Source organism: Rattus norvegicus, chromosome 6, assembly GCF_036323735.1.
Source record: "Rattus norvegicus strain BN/NHsdMcwi chromosome 6, GRCr8, whole genome shotgun sequence".
Classification (NCBI taxonomy): domain Eukaryota; kingdom Metazoa; phylum Chordata; class Mammalia; order Rodentia; family Muridae; genus Rattus; species Rattus norvegicus.
The window spans coordinates 135,554,061-135,572,501 of record NC_086024.1 but is presented as its reverse complement, the minus strand read 5'-3'; the positions used below and the strand labels follow the sequence as shown (position 1 = coordinate 135,572,501).

General features: G+C 45.5%; 1 protein-coding gene across 1 annotated transcript; it reads right to left on the bottom strand.

Annotated features, from left to right (window-relative positions):
* Positions 1 to 16,873: 16,873 nt before the first annotated feature.
* Positions 16,874 to 17,385, bottom strand: Rpl35al2 (ribosomal protein L35A like 2). Its single transcript, XM_039113377.2, has one exon. It carries the CDS (start codon positions 17,303 to 17,305, stop codon positions 16,958 to 16,960), a length of 348 nt encoding a protein of 115 aa, XP_038969305.1. The 5' UTR covers positions 17,306 to 17,385; the 3' UTR covers positions 16,874 to 16,957.
* Positions 17,386 to 18,441: the final 1,056 nt, after the last annotated feature.

Sequence of the window (18,441 nt, the reverse complement as noted above, 5' to 3'; positions counted from 1 at the left end):
AACTAAACAGTCAGCATTTGATGCATCGATTTCTAGGTATGTGCACTGGAATACGAAGGCTTCTAAAGTAATAAACGTTACAATAGAATTCTAGAATAGGGAAAAATGATAGACGAAGAATGAACTATCCCTGAGAAGTCATGTCTGTAGAGCGGAAAATAAGTGGAGCGAGCCCAGTGGGGGGCACCTGTGCTTCCAGACAGAAGTGCCTGAGCCCAGAGAGGGTGGGAGGCGGCTACCTGAGCCCACAGAGCAACACTCCAACCTCACAAAAATTAATTTGTACACAAGAGAGGAGTGTTCTAAAGGAGGTAAATCATAACCATTTTATGTAGTGGGAAGCAAGTACATAAACAGTAGAAACTGTGCCAATGATGTAATAATGCATTTGACACTTACATCCTATAGCTTTCATACATGCCAGCAAAAACAAAATAGCACTACCACAATTTTTTTTTTTGAGACAGTATTTCACTAAATAGCCCTGGCTGTCCTGGAACTCAATAGGAGACCAAATCCACCTGCCTCTGACTCCAAGTTAAAGATATGAACCACACACCCTGTTTAAAATGCTTTTGGGGCTGGGGTTGTTTGTTTTTTTGTTTTTGTTTTTAAGGCAGGGTTTCTTTGTGTACCCCTGGCTCTCTGGAGACTATCTGTAGATCAGGTGGTCCTCAAACTCTCAGAGATCTGCCTGCCTCTGCCTCTTGAGTTCTGGGATCAAAATTGTGTGCCACCACCGCCCTGCTTTAAATACATCTGCTTAATACATCCCCAGATTGCACTTTACATTTCATTTTGTTATTTGCCTTTTCCTAAAATACAAATATGGATCAGAACTCTTAAAAATACTAGGATATGTTCAGTGGAAAACCCCAATCTCCTATAGCTACGTTATTTTGTACAAACGTGTTTATAATGGTCATATTGAGGGCTAAGTAACAGCTCGAATTATCTAAAAAAATTTCAATTTGGATTTTTTTTTTTCGGAGCTGGGGACCGAACTCAGGGCCTTGCGCGCTTGCTAGGCAAGCGCTCTACCACTGAGCTAAATCCCCAACCCCCCCTTTTTTTTTTAAGATTTATTTATGGGGGTTGGGGATTTAGCTCAGTGGTAGAGCGCTTGTCTAGCAAATGCAAGGCCCTGGGTTCGGTCCCCAGCTCTGAAAAAAAGAAAAAAAAAGATTTATTTATGTATGTGAGTATACTGTTTCAGACACACCAGAAGGGGACATCATATCCCATTACAGATATTTGTGAGCCACCATGTGGTTGCTAGGAATTGGACTCAGGACCTCTAGAAGAGCAATCAGTGCTCTTAACCACTGAGCCATCCCTTCAGCCCTTAGATTAGATTTCTAGTTAATAGGGGAAACTATACTTTGGGAGGGGGAACCTCAGCAAGTAAAAACTGAAACAAAAAACAATTTGTTGACCTCCAACCATAATATTCAATTTCCCATGAGACCAATACACCACTGGGTATGGTGGCATTCAGGAGGGAGAAACAGACATTAAAACTGTTCTGGTCTACACAGAGTTCTGACACATAGTAAAGCCCTATCTTTAAAAAAATAAATAGGGGGCTGGAGAGATGGCTCAGTGGTTAAGAGCACTGACTGCTGTGGGGTTGGGGATTTAGCTCAGTGGTGGAGCGCTTGCCTAGGAAGCGCAAGGCCCTGGGTTCGGTTCCCAGCTCCAAAAAAAAAAAAAAAAAAAAAAAAAAAGCAAAAAAGCACTGACTGCTCTTCCAGAGGTCCTGAGTTCAAATCCCAGCAACCACGTGGTGGCTCACAGCCATCTGTAATGAGATCTGATGCCCTCTTCTGGTGTGTCTGAAGACAACTACAGTGTACTTATATATAAGAAATAAGGGGTTGGAGATTTAGCTCAGTGGTAGAGCACTTGCCTAGGAAGCACAAGGCCCTGGGTTCGGTCCCCAGCTCCAAAAAAAAGAACCAAAAAAAAAAAAAAGAAAGAAAGAAATCTTTAATAAAAAATGCATAAAGAAAGAAAGAAAGACTACTGTGCCTTAAGATTTATATTGGGACTGGAGAGATGGCTCAGCGGTTAAAAGCACTCTTCCAGAGGTCCTGAGTTCAATTCCCAGCAACCACATGGTGGCTCACAACCATCTGTAATGGGATCTGATGCCCACTTCTGGTGTGTGTGAGGACAGTGCAAAAAAAAAAAAAAAAAAAAAAAAAAAAGGAGTTGCCTTGGTCATGGTATCTGTTCACAGCAGTAAAATTCTAAAAAACATTTGAGAAACCAGCCTGGGCTACTTTAGACCCTCCCAAAATAATAAAGAACTCAATGCCAACCTGTGCTACATAGCAAGACACTATCTTCAGTGGGAAAACGACCACATGACATTCAACGACCTTCTGTAACTCCAGTTCCAAGGAATCATGTCCTCTTCTGGCCACCATAGGTACTGCATGGATAAAATACACACCCATACATGCTGGCAAAATACCCATATGAAAACCATCTGGGCTTGGTGGCACACACCTTTAATTCCAGCACTCAAGAGGCAGAGGCACATGTATTTGTGAGTTTAAGACCAACCTGGTCTGGGGTTGGGATTTAGCTCAGTGGCAGAGCACTTGCCTAGCAAGCACAAAGCCCTGGGTTCAGTCCTCAGCTCTGGAAAAAAACAAAACAAAACAAAACAAGACCAACCTGGTCAATAGAACCAGGACACCCAGGACTTCCCCCCAGAAATGATTCATTTTCAGAAAATGATAAAATTTTATGGAAAAAAAAGTTTAAAATTGCCTTTAGTCCAGTAGAACCGCTTGTGGTTACCATAGGGTAAGAGTGCAGAAACTGACAGATGCTGATCAAAAGATTTCAAACTTCAGTAAGTATGAGTAAGTCCCAGAACTCTCTCGAGCAGCCTAGTCTGGTATCCATAGCTATAACAGATAGCACATTCTGAGAGCTGATAAGAAAGATTTAAGTGTTTCACCACAGAAAGTCAATATTTAATCTTGCATGGTTGCCCGCATCTGCAATCCCAACAATGGAGGTGGAGGTAGGAGGAACGGGAGTTCAAGGTTACAGGAGAAATACCTGCTTTTTTCCTCCTCGGCTGTCCAAAGGCAAGATGAGATGAGTCACCAGTGGCTCTTACTGGGGTCACCCACTGAAGTTCAGCAGGTTTCTGCCTCTTGCCGCCTGTGCTCTAACCCCTGGCCTGATCCCGACATACGAACTGAACGCGTTCCATCGGTGAAGGATGTAGGCTTCCTGGCACTGGACTAAGCAACCCTGAATGGATTACTTGGGGCTGTCTACCTCGTAAGACTGAGCATACTAGTCCTTGTGCAGAAAGAATAGAAGTGAAGACTTCTCACAGAGAAAAAGTGATACTTGAGGAGATGGGTATGTTAATTCAGCCAACTCCACCATATATGTGCCCAGCAAACAATATGCTGTCCATGATGGATATATATCATTCACATATGTCAAATAAAAATGGTATTGAGCCGCTGGAGAGAGGCATCAGCAGTTATGAGTACTGGCCGCTGTTCCAGAGGACCTGGGTTCAGTTCCCAACCCACATAGTGACTCACAGTTTACAACTCGGGTTCCATGGGATCCAATGCTCTCCTCTGGCCTCTGTGGGCACTGTGCTGGTGTATTGATAGCCATACATGCAGTCAGAACACCATACACATAATAATAAAGTGTTTGAAGATGTACTAATACTAAAGCTTTTCCATATGTTCGGTATTTTTGAGTCTCACATTGAGGCATCAGCTCTGAGAGCTCGTTATGTAGGCCTAGCCAGCCCTGAATGTCTGACAATCCTCCTGTGTCCGACACCATACCTGCTAGATTACAAGTCTGTGCCATCACAACCCTGCAAGAACTATAACTAATTTTTTTAAGAATGTATTTATTTGGGCTGGAGAGATGGCTCAGCCATTAAAGGCTAGGCTCACAACCAAAAATATAAGAATGTATTTATTTCATATATGTTAATACACTGTCGCTGTCTTCAAACACACCAGAAGAGGGCATCAGATCCCATTACAGATGGTTGTGAGCCACCATGTGGTTGCTGGGATTTGAACTCAGGACCTCTGGAAGAGTGGTCAGTGCTCTTAACCATTGAGCCATCTCTCCAGCCCCTAGAACTAATTTTTAAAGATTTGAGGGGCTGGGGATTTAGCTCAGTGGTAGAGCGCTTACCTAGGAAGCGCAAGGCCCTGGGTTTGGTCCCCAGCTCCGAAAAAAAAGAACCAAAAAAAAAAAAAAAGATTTATTTTTTGCCGCATCTGTGTGTGTGTGTGTATGTATGTGTATGTGTGTGTATGTGTGTGTATGTGTGTGTATGTATGTGTGTATGTATGTGTGTGTATGTATGTGTGTATGTGTGTGTATGTGTGTGTGTGTGTATGTGTGTATGTGTGTGTGTGTGTGTGTGTGTGTTGTCATCTGCATGTATGGACCCAGAGCCCCTGGAACTGCAGTTATACACCATCGGTCTCGACTTTCCTAATGCTTTGACCCTTTAATACACTTCCCTATGCTGCGGCAACCCCCAACCGTAAAGGTATTTTCATTGCTATTAGAACTATAATTTTGCTAGCTATGAATCAATGTAATTATTTAATATGTGGTTGGTTTTAGTCTATCCCTGTGAAAGGGCCATTGACCCAACTGGTCATGACCCACAGGTTGAAAGATCACTGTTAAAGATGGTTGTGAGCCACCATGTGGGTGCAGGGAACTGAACCCAGGTCCTCTGGAAGAGTAGCCAGTTCTCTTAACCACTGAGCCATCTTTCCAGCCACAGCTAGAGCTGTACTTTTTGGGTTATATTTTAGAAATCTAAGATTTTGAGAGTCTACTATGTAGCCCTCACTGTGTAGACCTCTCTGGCCTCAAACTTCCAGCAGTCTTCCTGCCTCAACATGGTTTACAGACTTGTGCCACCACACCTGACATAAAGTTACTTTTTAAGATTTGTTTTTAATTTTTGCGTATATATTTGTGTGCCTGTGTGAGAGACTTGTGTGCGGATGCCCACAGAGACCAGAAGAGGGTTTTGGATCAATTAATTATATAAACGGTTTAAAAAAAAAACACCAAAGGCTAAAAACATGTTTTATAGATGTATGGCCAATCCGCCTTTAATAAAGTTCCTGGTGTTCCTTTACTTATAATGGTCCTATTAAGGGCAGGTTCTAAAATTATATATTGGGAATCCTGAGGTGATATTTAGAATGAATAACTGTAGTCTGCATGTTTGCTCGTTTTCAGCCTGTCATGTACCTAGATTGGACTAAATACTTCTTCTTAACCTGTTTAGCGATTAGAAAGAGATTACCGGTAATACTTAGAAAAAACCAACCAGACTGCAGAGGTCCCTAAGGCAGCGCTGTGCCTGAGATCGCGGGGACCAGTAGAGAGACGATGTGGTTAGAGTGAGCAGAGAAGACATCACAGGGGTTCATGTAGAGACTGGGGATATGGCTCAGCCCATAAAAGCAGCACAGGAACTTTATGACCTACCTGAGTTTACGCTCCCCAGAACCCATGGGAAAAGCTGAGCGGGCCATGTGTCCTGTGGTGAAGGCTGAGATGGGAGAATCCTCTGGAAGCTTACGGGCCAGCTACTGTGGATTCTACAACACAGGAACAAAATGTGAGAGACCTTATCTCAAAAACAAGATAGAAGTTACAATTGACACCCAAGATTGTCCTCCAACTACAGATGCACAGTGACACAAATGTACTTCATACATCACACACACACATACACACGCAATGCATACATTACATACAGGCAATACATGCATCACACATGCAATACATGCATCACACACACACACACACAAAACATTTGGAAGAACCCATTTGGTGATTTGAGAATAGATTAAGGAGGAGAAATGGGGTAGGAGAGTACACTTGTTCGCTTTCCCATTAATTCATTTTATTTATTCACTTTATATCCCTTGCTCCTCTCCTCCCAGTCCCACCCCCGCAAATCCCTCCCCATTACCCTCTCCCTAGGGATTGGGAAGCCCCCTCTGGGTACCACCCTGCCCCAGGACAACAAGTCCCAGCAGGACCGAGTGAATGTCCTCCTGCTGAGGCCCAGCCAAGCAGTCCAGCTAGGGGAACAATGGCAGGCAACAGTCAGATACAGCCCCGCCACAATTGTCAGGGACCCACATGAAAACCAAGCAGCGATCAGCTATGAACGTGTAGGGAACCTAGGTCCAGTCCCTGCATGTTCCTTGGTTGGTGGTTAGGTCTCTGTGAGCCCCCACAGGCCCAGGTTAGTTGACTCTGTAGGCCTTCTTGTGGTGTCCTTGACCCCTCCAGCCCCCTCAATGCTCTCCCCCACTCTTGCACAAGACTCCCTGAGCTCCACCTGACGTTTGGCTGTGGCTCTCTGCTTCCTGCATCTACCTCTGTCAGCTGCTGGGTAAAGCCTCCCAGGAGACAGTTATGCTAGGCTCCTGTCTGAGCATAGCAGAGCGTCATTGATAGTGTCAGGAGTTGACTCTATGCAACGATGCAATGATGGGTCTCATGCTGACAAGGATGTGAAGCAAACACTTCTCCATTGCTGGTGGGAGTGCAAACCTGTACAACCACTCTGGAAATCAATTTGGCAGGTTCCTCACAAAATCGGGAATAGTTCTACCCCAAATCCCAGCTATAACACTCCTGGGCATATACCCAAAGGATGCCCCACTATACCACAAGGACACGTGCCTAACTATGTTCATTGCAGCTTTATTCGTAATGGGCAGAAACTGGAAACAACCTAGCTGTCCCTCAACTGAAGAACAGATAAAGAAAATGTGGTTCATTCACACAATGGAATGCTAGTCGGCAATTTAAAACAAAAGACATCTTGAAATTTGCAGTCCAATGGATGAAGCTAGAGAGTATAAACCTGAGCGAGGTAACCCAAAGCCAGAAAGACATGCGACATATGTACTCACTGATAAGAGGACAATAGTCAGAAAGTGCAGGACAGCCATGCTACAACCCACACCCGAGGGTGGTCAGGACGACCCAAGGGCGGATTCCTGAGTCTTGCTCAGAAGGGAGGTAGAGACATCAGAGGAGGATGGAGGTGGGGAACTGGGTAAGGGGGAGTGTGGAGAGGAGCGGAGATGGGGAACAGATGGAGGGGCTGGGCAAGAACAGAAATCAGAAATCTATGGGGGCGTCTCTGGGACTAGCTGGAGACCAGGAATGGGGGAGGCTCCCAGGAGTCTATGCGGGTGACCCCAATTGAAACTCCATGCAGCTGGGAATATAAAGACTGAGGTGGCCACCTCTTGTGGCCAGTTGGGACTTCCAGTGGAGGGAGGGAGGCATCAACCCACCCACAAAACTTTTGACCCAAAATTTGTCCTGCCTACAAGATGTGCAGGGATAAAGACGGAGCAGAGACAAGAGCTCTTCCTCCTCCTCCTCCTCCCCTCCCTCTTCTTCCTCCTCTTCCCTTCCTCTTCCTCCTCCTGCTCCTCTTCCTCCTCCTCCTCTCCCTCCTACACCTCCTCCTCTTCACCTCCTCCTCTTCTCCTCCTCTGTCTCCTCTTCCTCCTCCCCCTCCTCTTTTCTTTTTTCTTTATGTTTTTTGAGACAGGGTTTCTTTGTGTAGCTTTGGCAGTCCTGGAACTCACTGTACACCACGCTGGCCTCAAACTCACAGAGATCCGCCTGCCTCTGCCTTGCCTCCCAAGTATGGGACTAAAGGCATGTGCCACCACCGCCCAGCCAGGTTTGCATTCACATTTGAGTGTAAAGACTAGAGGTCAACAACATCAGGTGTCATTCCCCAGACGCCATCTGCTGTGCTGTTGTTCCACAGTGTAGACCGGCATGGCCTCCAACTCACAGGGTTCTTTTGCCTTTGCTCTTTGAATGCTGAAAATAAACTTACACAACCTGTGTCTTTCTTAGACGTTAAAATGCAAGTGTCTATTTTGTTGTTGTTGTTGAGGGGGGAGTTTGTTTGTTTGTTTTGAGACAAGGTCTCGTTTTGTAGCCTAGGCTAACCCGAACCTCATGGCAATCCTCCTGCCTCAGACACCTGAGGGCTGAGATTACAGGTGTGAGCCACCATATTCAGCTTTTTAAGGGGTAGAGGGTTCCGAGACAGGATCTGTGCAGCCTGGCTGTCCTGGAACTCTCTCCCTAAACCAGGCTGGCGTTGAACTCAGAGATCTGCCTACCTCTGCCTCCCAAGTGCTGGGATTAAAGTGTGCGCCACCACTGTCTGGCTCATACCAAGCTTCTTATTCCATTTGAAGATTTTGGCTGGGGATTTAGCTCAGTGGTAGAGCGCTTACCTAGGAAGCGCAAGGCCCTGGGTTCGGTCCCCAGCTCCGAAAAAAAAGAACCAAAAAAAAAAAAAAAAGAAGATTTTGTTTTTATTTTGGTTGTAATAATGCTTGCTTTTAATCCTAGTACTCAGCAGGAAGAAGTATGTGCTTGTGTGGTGTGTGTGTGTGTGGTGTGTGTGTGGTGTGTGTGTGTGGTGTGTGTATGTGGTGTGCATGTGTGTGTTAATGTGGTGTGTGTGTATGTGTGTGTGTGGTGTGTGTGTGGTGTGTGTGTGTGGTGTGTGTGTGTGTGTTTATGTGGTGTGTGTGGAGTGTGTGTGGTGTGTATGTGGTGTGTGTGTGTGGTGTGTGTGTATGTGTGTGTGTGGTGTGTGTGTGGTGTGTGTGTGTGGTGTGCGTGTGTGTTTATGTGGTGTGTGTGGAGTGTGTGTGGTGTGTATGTGGTGTGTGTGTGTGGTGTGCGTGTGTGTGTATGTGTGGTGTGTGTCTGGTGTGTATGTGGTGTGTGGTGTGTGTGGTGTATGTATGTGTGTTGTATGTGTTGTGTGTGTGTTGTGTGTGTGTTGTGTGTGTTGTATGTTGTGTGTGTGGTGTGTGTGGTGTGTGTGTGTGTATGTGTTGTGTGGTGTGTGTGGTGTGTGTGTGTGTATATGTGTCTGTTTATGTGCACACTAATCTACTAGCTTGACTTTACTTACATTAGTGGAAGCTACAGAGTTCAACAGTGGCCATCTACACACTGCAGACCCAGAGGACTCTGTAGCTGCTGCACAGCACAAGAAGCTGGGAGCCTCAGAATGAGAGAGAATGGTGACTCTGTCCCGGGTTCACGGACGGCCTGGGTTTTCCATGGGAGGCACTGCTGTGAGTCCATGTGGCAGTAGAAGCACTCGATGCAGAAGATGGAGGCCATGCTTGCTGGCTGGCATTCTCCTCTTCGGCTTCTGTGTCATGAGTCCCTGGCCTACTGGACAGCACTGCCCACATTCGGTGAGCCTTTCTCCACAGTTACCGCCCCATATTTCAGTCCTCTCCAGACATGTCCTCACAGACACACCCAGAGAGCACTTTTGCAATTCCCTAGGCATCTCAACCCAGTCAAAGTAACAATCAAACTTAACCATCACAAGCTCGCCGTTTGAGAACCAGGCTCCCAACATTTTTCCTTGGGTTATACTTAATCTCCAAGTACAGAGAAGAAGATCATCTGAGGCAAAGGCAGTGCGAGGAAGTACGCCATCCTAGAGCACATAGCAAAGGAAGGCCCTGTTAGCACTGCTCACACGCCCACCCTTAGATGGCTCAGCCTCTGTTTTCCTGACTTATTATTCTTCATAGTACAAACAGGGCAGCTGATCCTCCCAAATTTATCCTTCGCTCTTTCACATCTTGTCCACGCACTGAGTGTTGAGGAGTCTGTTTCTGCTAATTCTGGATGAGAGAATGGTGACAAAGAACTCCACCACGTCCAGCTTGGCAAACCATTGAGTTTAGTTGAGATTGATTATAAGAGCTTGAGTGAAAAATAACTTAGAACAGAGACAACGTAAGGGCCTCCACGCCATAACAGGACAGTCTCCTCTCTGACAGCGATTGTTAGTGGATCATATATCCTACAGACAGGGGTGCGTACCCTCCCCACCACCTTTCGAAATCTAACTGAGTAGCACCAATCTTGTGAGACTCTTGTGCAAGTAACTACAACTCCTGTGGTTCAAGATGGAAAGAGTGATCCTGTGAAGTCAGATGCTGGTAAGGCCAGTGAATTCCGTGACCATAAAAGCCCACCGCTCTTCCCCTCAGACTGTAAAATAAGTTCCTTAAAAACGACGTTGTTTGAAATATCATGACAGGGGGCACGTAGTTCCATAAGTCCATGCTTTTTGGCTAAGGGATGCTGCTTCTATGATGGAAATGGTCCTGTGTAGTCAACTCCCTGCTGAGGTAATGAAACCACATCAGAGTTCAGGCTTTGGCCTCTGCTGCTGACAAATTACTCACTCAATACCAGTCATAGCCAAGTCTGCCTTTCTGAGGAGAAATCTGTCTTACTTTTCTATTTACTTTTCTAATCCACTAACCAAGGCAACTGATAAAAGAAAATGTGTAATCTGGGGCTTCATGTTGCAGAAGGATTAGAGACCATAACCATCATGACAGAGAACACGACAGAAGGCAAGCATGGACCTGGGGCAGTACCTGAGACCTTATACTCTTATCCACAGCAGGGAGGCAGAGGAAGTTAACTGGGAAATGTGGGCTTTTGAACCCCCCCCCAGGCCCCACGCCCCCACTGAGGCCACACCTCTTCATCTCCCCACACAATTCCACCAATTGTGAGCCAAGTATTCAACTACATTAATCTATGGAGGCCATCTTCACTTTAACCACTACAAAGTGCATATTGCTAAGCCTTGAAAAACTTAATTCCTGCCACCATGACCACTTTGTTCATGAGCCCATTAGGCAGTGACTAGGATGGCTGGGGGTGGGTGAGGGTAACTGCTCTCCACAGAACAGGACAACTTATGTGCTTCATTAAAGGCTGGTTTTGTCGAGCTCACTTTTTGGCGAGCTTACACGAAAACACGAATGAGTATCTGAAGTGGAAACTTAAGGGTTCTTTGGAAAGTCAGTTGGGTGGTGTTTTGCTGGGGCAAACAAGTGAAGGAAAGTTTAGCTGAAGTGGACACAGGGGAAAGGCTAAGGTAGACTTGTGAAGGAATGTTTAGCTGAAGCAGTCAGGGGTGAAAAGAAGTTCTGCTAAAGCAAGCACAAGAAAGGACACACGATGAAGAATTCTTTGCTAACAACACGCATGTATTAGTTCGCTTTACATTGTGTAGTTGAGCTGCATTCGTTAGGACTTCATAGAGAGAAACACCCAAAAATCTTCTGGTGGTGTGCTGAGGCTTCCTGCCACTTCCTCAGACTAAGGCTGATTGTCAGAGTGACGTCAGCTGAGACAGGCTCACGGCCTGAGGCAAGATGTTTGGAGGGTATAAATAGGACTTGACAGCCTGAACTACGCTTGTGGGTCTGATGTCTTTGTTGATCTTTGCTTCCCTGAAAGAGGCACAGCTGAGAGCTTCTACTGGTGTACTTCTGTCCCTCTGGGTCCCCACTGTTGACTGGAGCCGAGGCTGAGGCCTGGCTGTCTCTGCTAGGTCCTATCACTGCTATTGCTTACCTGACTCTAACAAACTGGACTGCGGTGTATCCGTGAAGTGTTTTGGAGTGGATCGAGCTGCCGCTGCAGACCTGGAAACTGAACCGCTGATTTCCAGGCAACACAGACGGGAGTTGCTCCAAAGAACCTTTCCAAACAAGTCCACTTCCCCATATCCTTTTTCTCCCAGTACCTCTGGTGGGTGGTGGGATAAAAGGGAGGTTAAAGCATTTAAGAGCCATCATTAAAAATAGGCTTTGAAAAAATTAAAGTTACAAATATCTTCATGTCTTCTCCCCACTTGGAGAGGGCTATCCCTGTGCTGTCACCGGTTTTCCCTAAGTCCCTGACCATCCACCCAAGTCATCGGCCACATGTAATAAATCTGTATACTTACACATCAGGCCATTTTTTTCCTTCTAAGTACAATGTACGACCAGATGCGCTGCCCAAAGTTCTGCCCGCTATGAGGATTTCCCTCACACTGTCCTTTAGGGATGTTCCAGAGATGAGCTCTAATGCTGGGATTGTTAACTTCCCAGTAGTGCTCACCTACATGCACAACCACCACAAATCAGTCACTAGCCTTCTCCCTCTGTCAGCTGATCAGGGCACGCTCCTTACGGCATCAATGCAGGAGTAAGAACTGTGAATAACTCACTGGAGGGGATGGGGATTTAGCTCAAGGCCCTGGGTTCGGTCCCCAGCTCCGAAAAAAAGAACCAGAAAAAAAAAAAAAAAAGAAAGAAACTCACTGGAGCCTCAGGCCTTTCTTAGGCCTTTCTTGGGCCCACTATGCACACACACACACACACACACGCTTTTTTTTTATTTTTTTTTCCCGGAGCTGGGGACCGAACCCAGGGCCTTGCGCTTGCTAGGCAAGCGCTCTACCACTGAGCTAAATCCCCAACCCACACACACACACTTTTGATGATGGCTTGCTGCTGCACATGTCTAACATGATTTTGTGGATCAGATAACAGCCAGTTCATGGTGAGCATCTTTGGTCACATGGTAACTTAATGGCCCATGGTTAAGCATTCAGTTTGCACTAAGGGCCCAATAACTGGCCAAGAGCTCTCTTCCAAAGGGAAAGTAGTTATCTTCAGGAAATGGCAGAGTTTTACTCAAACATTGCAAGGGGGAACCAATGAGAAGAGTCACAGCAGATAGAGGTGCAAGGGGGCAGCCTGATATCTTGTGGTCCCCAAATCTTACAAGCTGGCGGGAGAGTCTACCCTCAAGGGTTGTCCTTTGACCTCCACACACGTTAGGGCCCAAGAGCACCTGCGCTCACACACAGCAAAATAATGAGGAGATTTCAAAACTCGCAACATTCTTACAAGTTGCCTAGTATGCGGGCAGGAGTGACATACCCAAGTGAGGAATCTGCTGCCTCGAAAATTCAAATAGACCAACTAACCGTTGTGCTGCTCTCTTGCTTAAAGGGCCAGATGCAAGAAACTCTCAGCAGACACGACATCACCGGACTTCTAGGCACTTCACTGAGAGAGGGGAGCCTTGAAACGTAGCTGGATTTATTTCCCACCACAAGTACTCTACCTAAAAGTCTGGAGTGGTTGCTGGCTGGCTCGTGTGGTAGCATGATGACATCGGTATAATGGCCCAGAGCAATAATTTGTGGGAGAGAAAAGTGCTCAAGATTCCTGAAAGTCTCATTAACACACAGAGATCCCTGCGTCTCTGGGGTTGGTCAGTGAAGGTATATTCTTGACATTGGCCAGCTGTGAGCAGACCACCTCTGGTACGCCTTATAGACACATATGTAAAAAAAAAAAATGTCATTTGCCAGATCAGTGCCTGCATACCAAGTTAATCAACTCAGGCAAGGAAACCACATCTGGTACAGTAGTTGAAATTGGGGTCATCGCCTGGTTAAGCTCACAATATCGAGTAACATTCTCCAAGATCTGCACAGTCCAAGATAGGAACGTAAAGGATTAAAGCTTTAATCCTGAATGGTAGTACTGATCATTCCGATCCTACCAGACACACAATACTGTCTAGGCTTCCACTTGACTCTTCTGCCGAAAACAGCCTCTCACGCCGCCATAGGTTAGATAGTAAATAAAGGAATGTTGCCACATGTTAAGTATGGCTCTTCTCATACGCACTCTGGGACTGAGGAAATAACCGCAGGATGAGGTCACAGTCCTCCGGACACACTGAGTTTTGATGACCTGACCTCTGAAGGTCTCTAATTATGAGGGCTACAGTGCTGCTCAGATTACCCCTCAGTAGCTATCAATTTAGAGCTGGTGTTCAGTAGGCCCCCAAAAGTTTCTTTTTCCTTGGCCAGGAGCCATCAAGGAGAAGCGAAAAACTTGCAGAAGAGTAGTTCTGACGCTTTGATCTGATAACTCCCTATTGGTTTTTGACCTATCAATAAAGATGCCAGTAGCCAATGGCTGGGCAAAAAGAAAGAGGCGGGACTTCCAGGTTCCCAGAGGCTAAGAGAGAGTTGAGGGAAAGAAGAGATGGAGATACATGGGGTAGAAGAGACGGAACAGACTCAGAGCTGTAGGGGAGACCCAAAATGTAGGCAGAAAAGGAAAGCGGCCCACAGAAGGACAGTCCGAACATGGCTTGGCCGCTGAAGCAGCAAGCTGATGTAGGAACCTCAGGAACAGTTCATGGGTGAGTTTCTCTCACTGACGGTGTTAATGACAAGTTGAGCTCAACAAGGCTCTGTATAGGCGAACCAATACGTGAGTAAAGAATAGTGAGGCGGAGCAAACCAATGCTTAGTGCTCCTCTCCCACTGTCTGTGGGGTCGTATTTATACTCCTCTGTGGTGGGTCCTTTCACGTGTCTGCATATCCAAAAATCCTTTCACCTGTGTGCCCCAGCAAAACATCATTTGGCATACCTGACTAGAAGTTTCCACATCATGCTCTGTCAGACGAACGAGGAAGTCTGCTTCACCAATCCTCTAAGCTTCTCTTGTTCCAGTCAACCTGAAAATGAAAAATAACCCTCACAGTGACACATGGCTATAAGCCCAGCATTTGGGAAATGGGGGCAGAAGGATTTTGAGTTTAAGGTCAGCCTGGACCAAATTAGCCGATTCAAATAATTTTTTCTTCTTCTTTTTTTTCGGAGCTGGGGACCGAACCCAGGGCCTTGCGCTTGCTAGGCAAGCGCTCTACCACTGAGCTAAATCTCCAACCCCTCAATTTTTTAATTCATTTGTGTGTGTGTGTTGTATGTTTGTTTGTGTGCACACGTATACACATATGTGCATGTGTAGGCCAGAGGTAGTCATTACATGTCTTCCTCAATTGTTTCACCTTAATTTTTTTTGTATTATTCTTAATTACACATGTGTCTACATGGGGGTATGTCCATATATAGGAACATATATATACATATATATATATACATATGAATATATATATATATATATATATATATATCCTCTGCCTCCCAAGTGCTGAGATTAAAGTTGGACACCACTATGCCCAGCCAAAAGATTATTTTATTTTAAATTATGCATATGCGAGCCAGGCACATAATCCCAGCATTCAGAAGGAGGAGGCAGCCAGATCTCTGAGTTTAAGGCCAACCTGGTCTACAGAGAGTTCTAGGTCAGTCAGGGCACACAGAGAAACCCTGTCTCATAAAACCAAATAAATAAATTAGGCGTATGTCGGCGTGGGTGTGTGTGTGCAAATTGTAGGCGCCCTCAGAGACCAGAGATGTTGGATTACCTTGGAGCTACAGGCCAATGATGCTCCCAGTGTGGGTGCCGAGAACTGAACTCTGATCTTTTTTTTTTTTTCTTTTTTTCAGAGCTGGGGACCGAACCTAGGACCTTGTGCTTGCTAGGCAAGTGCTCTACCACTGAGCTAAATCCCCAACCCCCTGAACTCTGATCTTAACTGCTGATTTATCTCCCCAGCCCCTCCACCTTAGTTTTTAAAAACAGGATCTTTCAGAGAGCCTGGAGCTCAGTGAGTCATCTAGATTGGCTGGTTGACAAGCCCCAGAGAGCTTTCTGTCTCTTGCAATGAGATTACAGGTACTCAACTATGCCTGACTTTTCTGTGGCCCTGGTAATTGAACTCGGATCCACTTGTTTACACAGCAGGCATTTTATCTTCTGAGCTATCGCCTCATCCCCTCAACCGGTTGTTTGTGTAGAGGTGTGTGAGTGCAAGCACGCACAATCATAGCACTCGTGTGGAGGTCAAAGGACAATTTCGAGCTATCCACCCGGATGAGGCTGGGTGTCTTGGTTTGTCACAGCACAGCATATAGTCCAGGCTGCCTGGCCCATGAGTTTCTGGCTTATTTTTCTGTCCAAACCCTTCTTGTTACAGTAGAGGTCCTGATATTGCAGGTGCTACACACGTACCACCACATCTACCTTGACATAAATATGAGCTGTAGGATGGAGCTCAGATCGTCATGCTTGGGTGCAGACTCTCTTACACTGAGTCATCTACTCAGCTTAACCAATTTCTTTTCTTCTTTTCTTCTAATTCTGCTACTAATTCTGCTTCTTCTAATTCTTCTAGTTCTTCTACTTCTTCTAATTCTAATTCTTCTACTTATTCTAACTCTTCTAATTCTTCTCCTACTAATTCTTCTTCCAATCCTTCTTCCAACTCTTCTTCTTCTTCTTCTTCTTCTTCTTCTTCTTCTTCTTCTTCTTCTTCTTCTTCTTCTTCTTCTTCTTCTTCTTCTTCTTCTTCTCCTTCTCCTCCTCCTCCTGCTTCTGCTTCTGCTTCTGCTTCTGCTTCTGCTTCTGCTTCTTCTCCTGCTTCTTCTTCTTCCTCCTCCTCCTCCTCCTCCTTCTGCTGCTGCTGCTTCTTCTTCTTCTTCTTCTTCTTCTTCTTCTTCTTCTTCTTCTTCTTCTTCTTCTCCTTCTCCTCCTCCTCCTGCTTCTGCTTCTGCTTCTGCTTCTTCTCCTGCTTCTTCTTCTTCCTCCTCCTCTCCTCCTCCTCCTCCTCCTCCTTCTTCTTCTTCTTCTTCTGCTTCTTCTTCTTCTTCTTCTTCTTCTCCTTCTTCTCCTTCTTCTCCTTCTCCTTCTCCTCCTCCTCCTCCTTTTTCTGCTTCTGCTTCTGCTTCTTCTCCTACTTCTTCTTCCTCCTCCTCCTCCTCCTCCTCCTTCTTCTGCTTCTGCTTCTTCTCCTACTTCTTCTTCCTCCTCCTCCTCCTCCTCCTCCTCCTCCTTCTTCTTCTTCTTCTTCTTCTGCTTCTGCTTCTTCTTCTCCTGCTTCTTCTTCTTCCTCCTCTCCTCCTCCTCCTCCTCCTCCTTCTTCTTCTTCTTCTGCTTCTGCTTCTTCTTCTTCTTCTTCCTCTGCTTCTTCTAATTCTTCTTCTGCTTCTTCTTCTTCTCCTGCTTCTGCTGCTGCTTCTTCTTCTTCTTCTTCTTCTTCTTCTTCTTCTTCTTCTTCTTCTTCTTTTTTTTTACAAATCTACTTTTATTTATTTACTCTCCATTAGTTGAAATCCGGGATGGGTACAGCATCACACGGATTCTGTGTCCAATGGCCTTTGCAGGAAGGTTGCTTCGGAATTTGGCACGAACCATGCCACTGTTTCCATGGGCCCGAGTTACTTTTCCCCAGATCACTCTGGTTTTGTTTGGTTTGCCTCCAGGAGTCACTGTATTGTTTTTTGCTTTGTACACATAAGCACACCTCTTGCCTAAGTAGAACTCAGTTTCATCTCGGGCATAAACACCTTCAATTTTAAGAAGAGCCGTGTGCTCTCTTTGGTTCCGGAGGCCTCGCTTGTAGCCAGCAAAAATGGCCTTGCACCACAGCCTTCCAGACATACTTGTTTTTTTAGAAGTCCTGTTCCCAGCAGGCCCTAGAAATCTGCCCTCAAAGTTCAGCAGCAGAAACTCCCCCTCACCTCTATTATTCTTATTCTTATTCTTATTCTTCTAATTCTTCTTCTGCTTCTTCTTCTTCTCCTGCTCCTGCTGCTTCCCGATCCTCCTCCTCCTCACAAAAGGACACACTTGTGCATAGTGGCCTATGCCTGTAATCCATAGGCAAGAATAGCATAGCAAGTTCCAGGTCAGTCAGGGTTCCCTAAGCAAGACTGTGTTTCAGGAAAAAAGAAAGATACAATAAATGATTGTATGAAATTTTCCTCACATAACACAGTACCATGTAAAATTAAAATAACAGTTTACCTCATATAAAAACCTTAAAAATTAAAATATGGGGAAAAAGAAACAAAACTGGGTATGATAGCTCATACCTGGAATCTTAACACTCATAAGCTGAAACAGGAGAATCACTCTGAGTTCGAAGCCAGCCTGGGCCACATAGCAAGTGTTTAGTTGGTTGGTTGGTTTGGTTTGCGATTTTTTTTATTGTTGTATTTATTTCAATTTATTTATTTATTTAGTTAGTGAGTTAGTTAGTTTTTCAAGACTGTGTAGCCCTGGCTGTTCTGGAACTCATTCTGTAAACCAGGCTGACCTCAAACTCACAGAGATCTGCCTGCCTCCGCCTCTGGCCTGCTGGGATTAAAGGTGTGTGCCACCATTTGTCAGGCTGGTTTTTAGTGTTTATTTTGTCTTGTTTCTCAGCTATAATTGTCCTTTTAAGAATACAAATGGTGGGGGTTGGGGATTTAGCTCAGTGGTAGAGCACTTGCCTAGCAAGCGCAAGGCCCTGGGTTCGGTCCCTAGCTCCGAAAAAAAGAAAACAAACAAACAAACAAACAAACAAAAAAACCAGATACTTTTATCACTGGGGACATGAGGCCGTGTGGGCAGTGTGCTGGGCACCCTCAAAGCTATAACATGCAGCAGACATTTGTATACAGTAGGCTGTGTTGTACCCCCATAAACATCTATCACAGATCGAAGACACTGAGAAAATGAGGAAGGTTTCCTGAAGTTGTATGTGAGGTGGAAGGTAAGAGCACACAGGTACACACAAACACAGGAATAAA

Excerpts from the sequence above, each read along its gene's own strand:
- Rpl35al2 (XM_039113377.2), bottom strand. The coding sequence starts at position 17,305 with ATGTCTGGAAGGCTGTGGTGCAAGGCCATTTTTGCTGGCTACAAGCGA.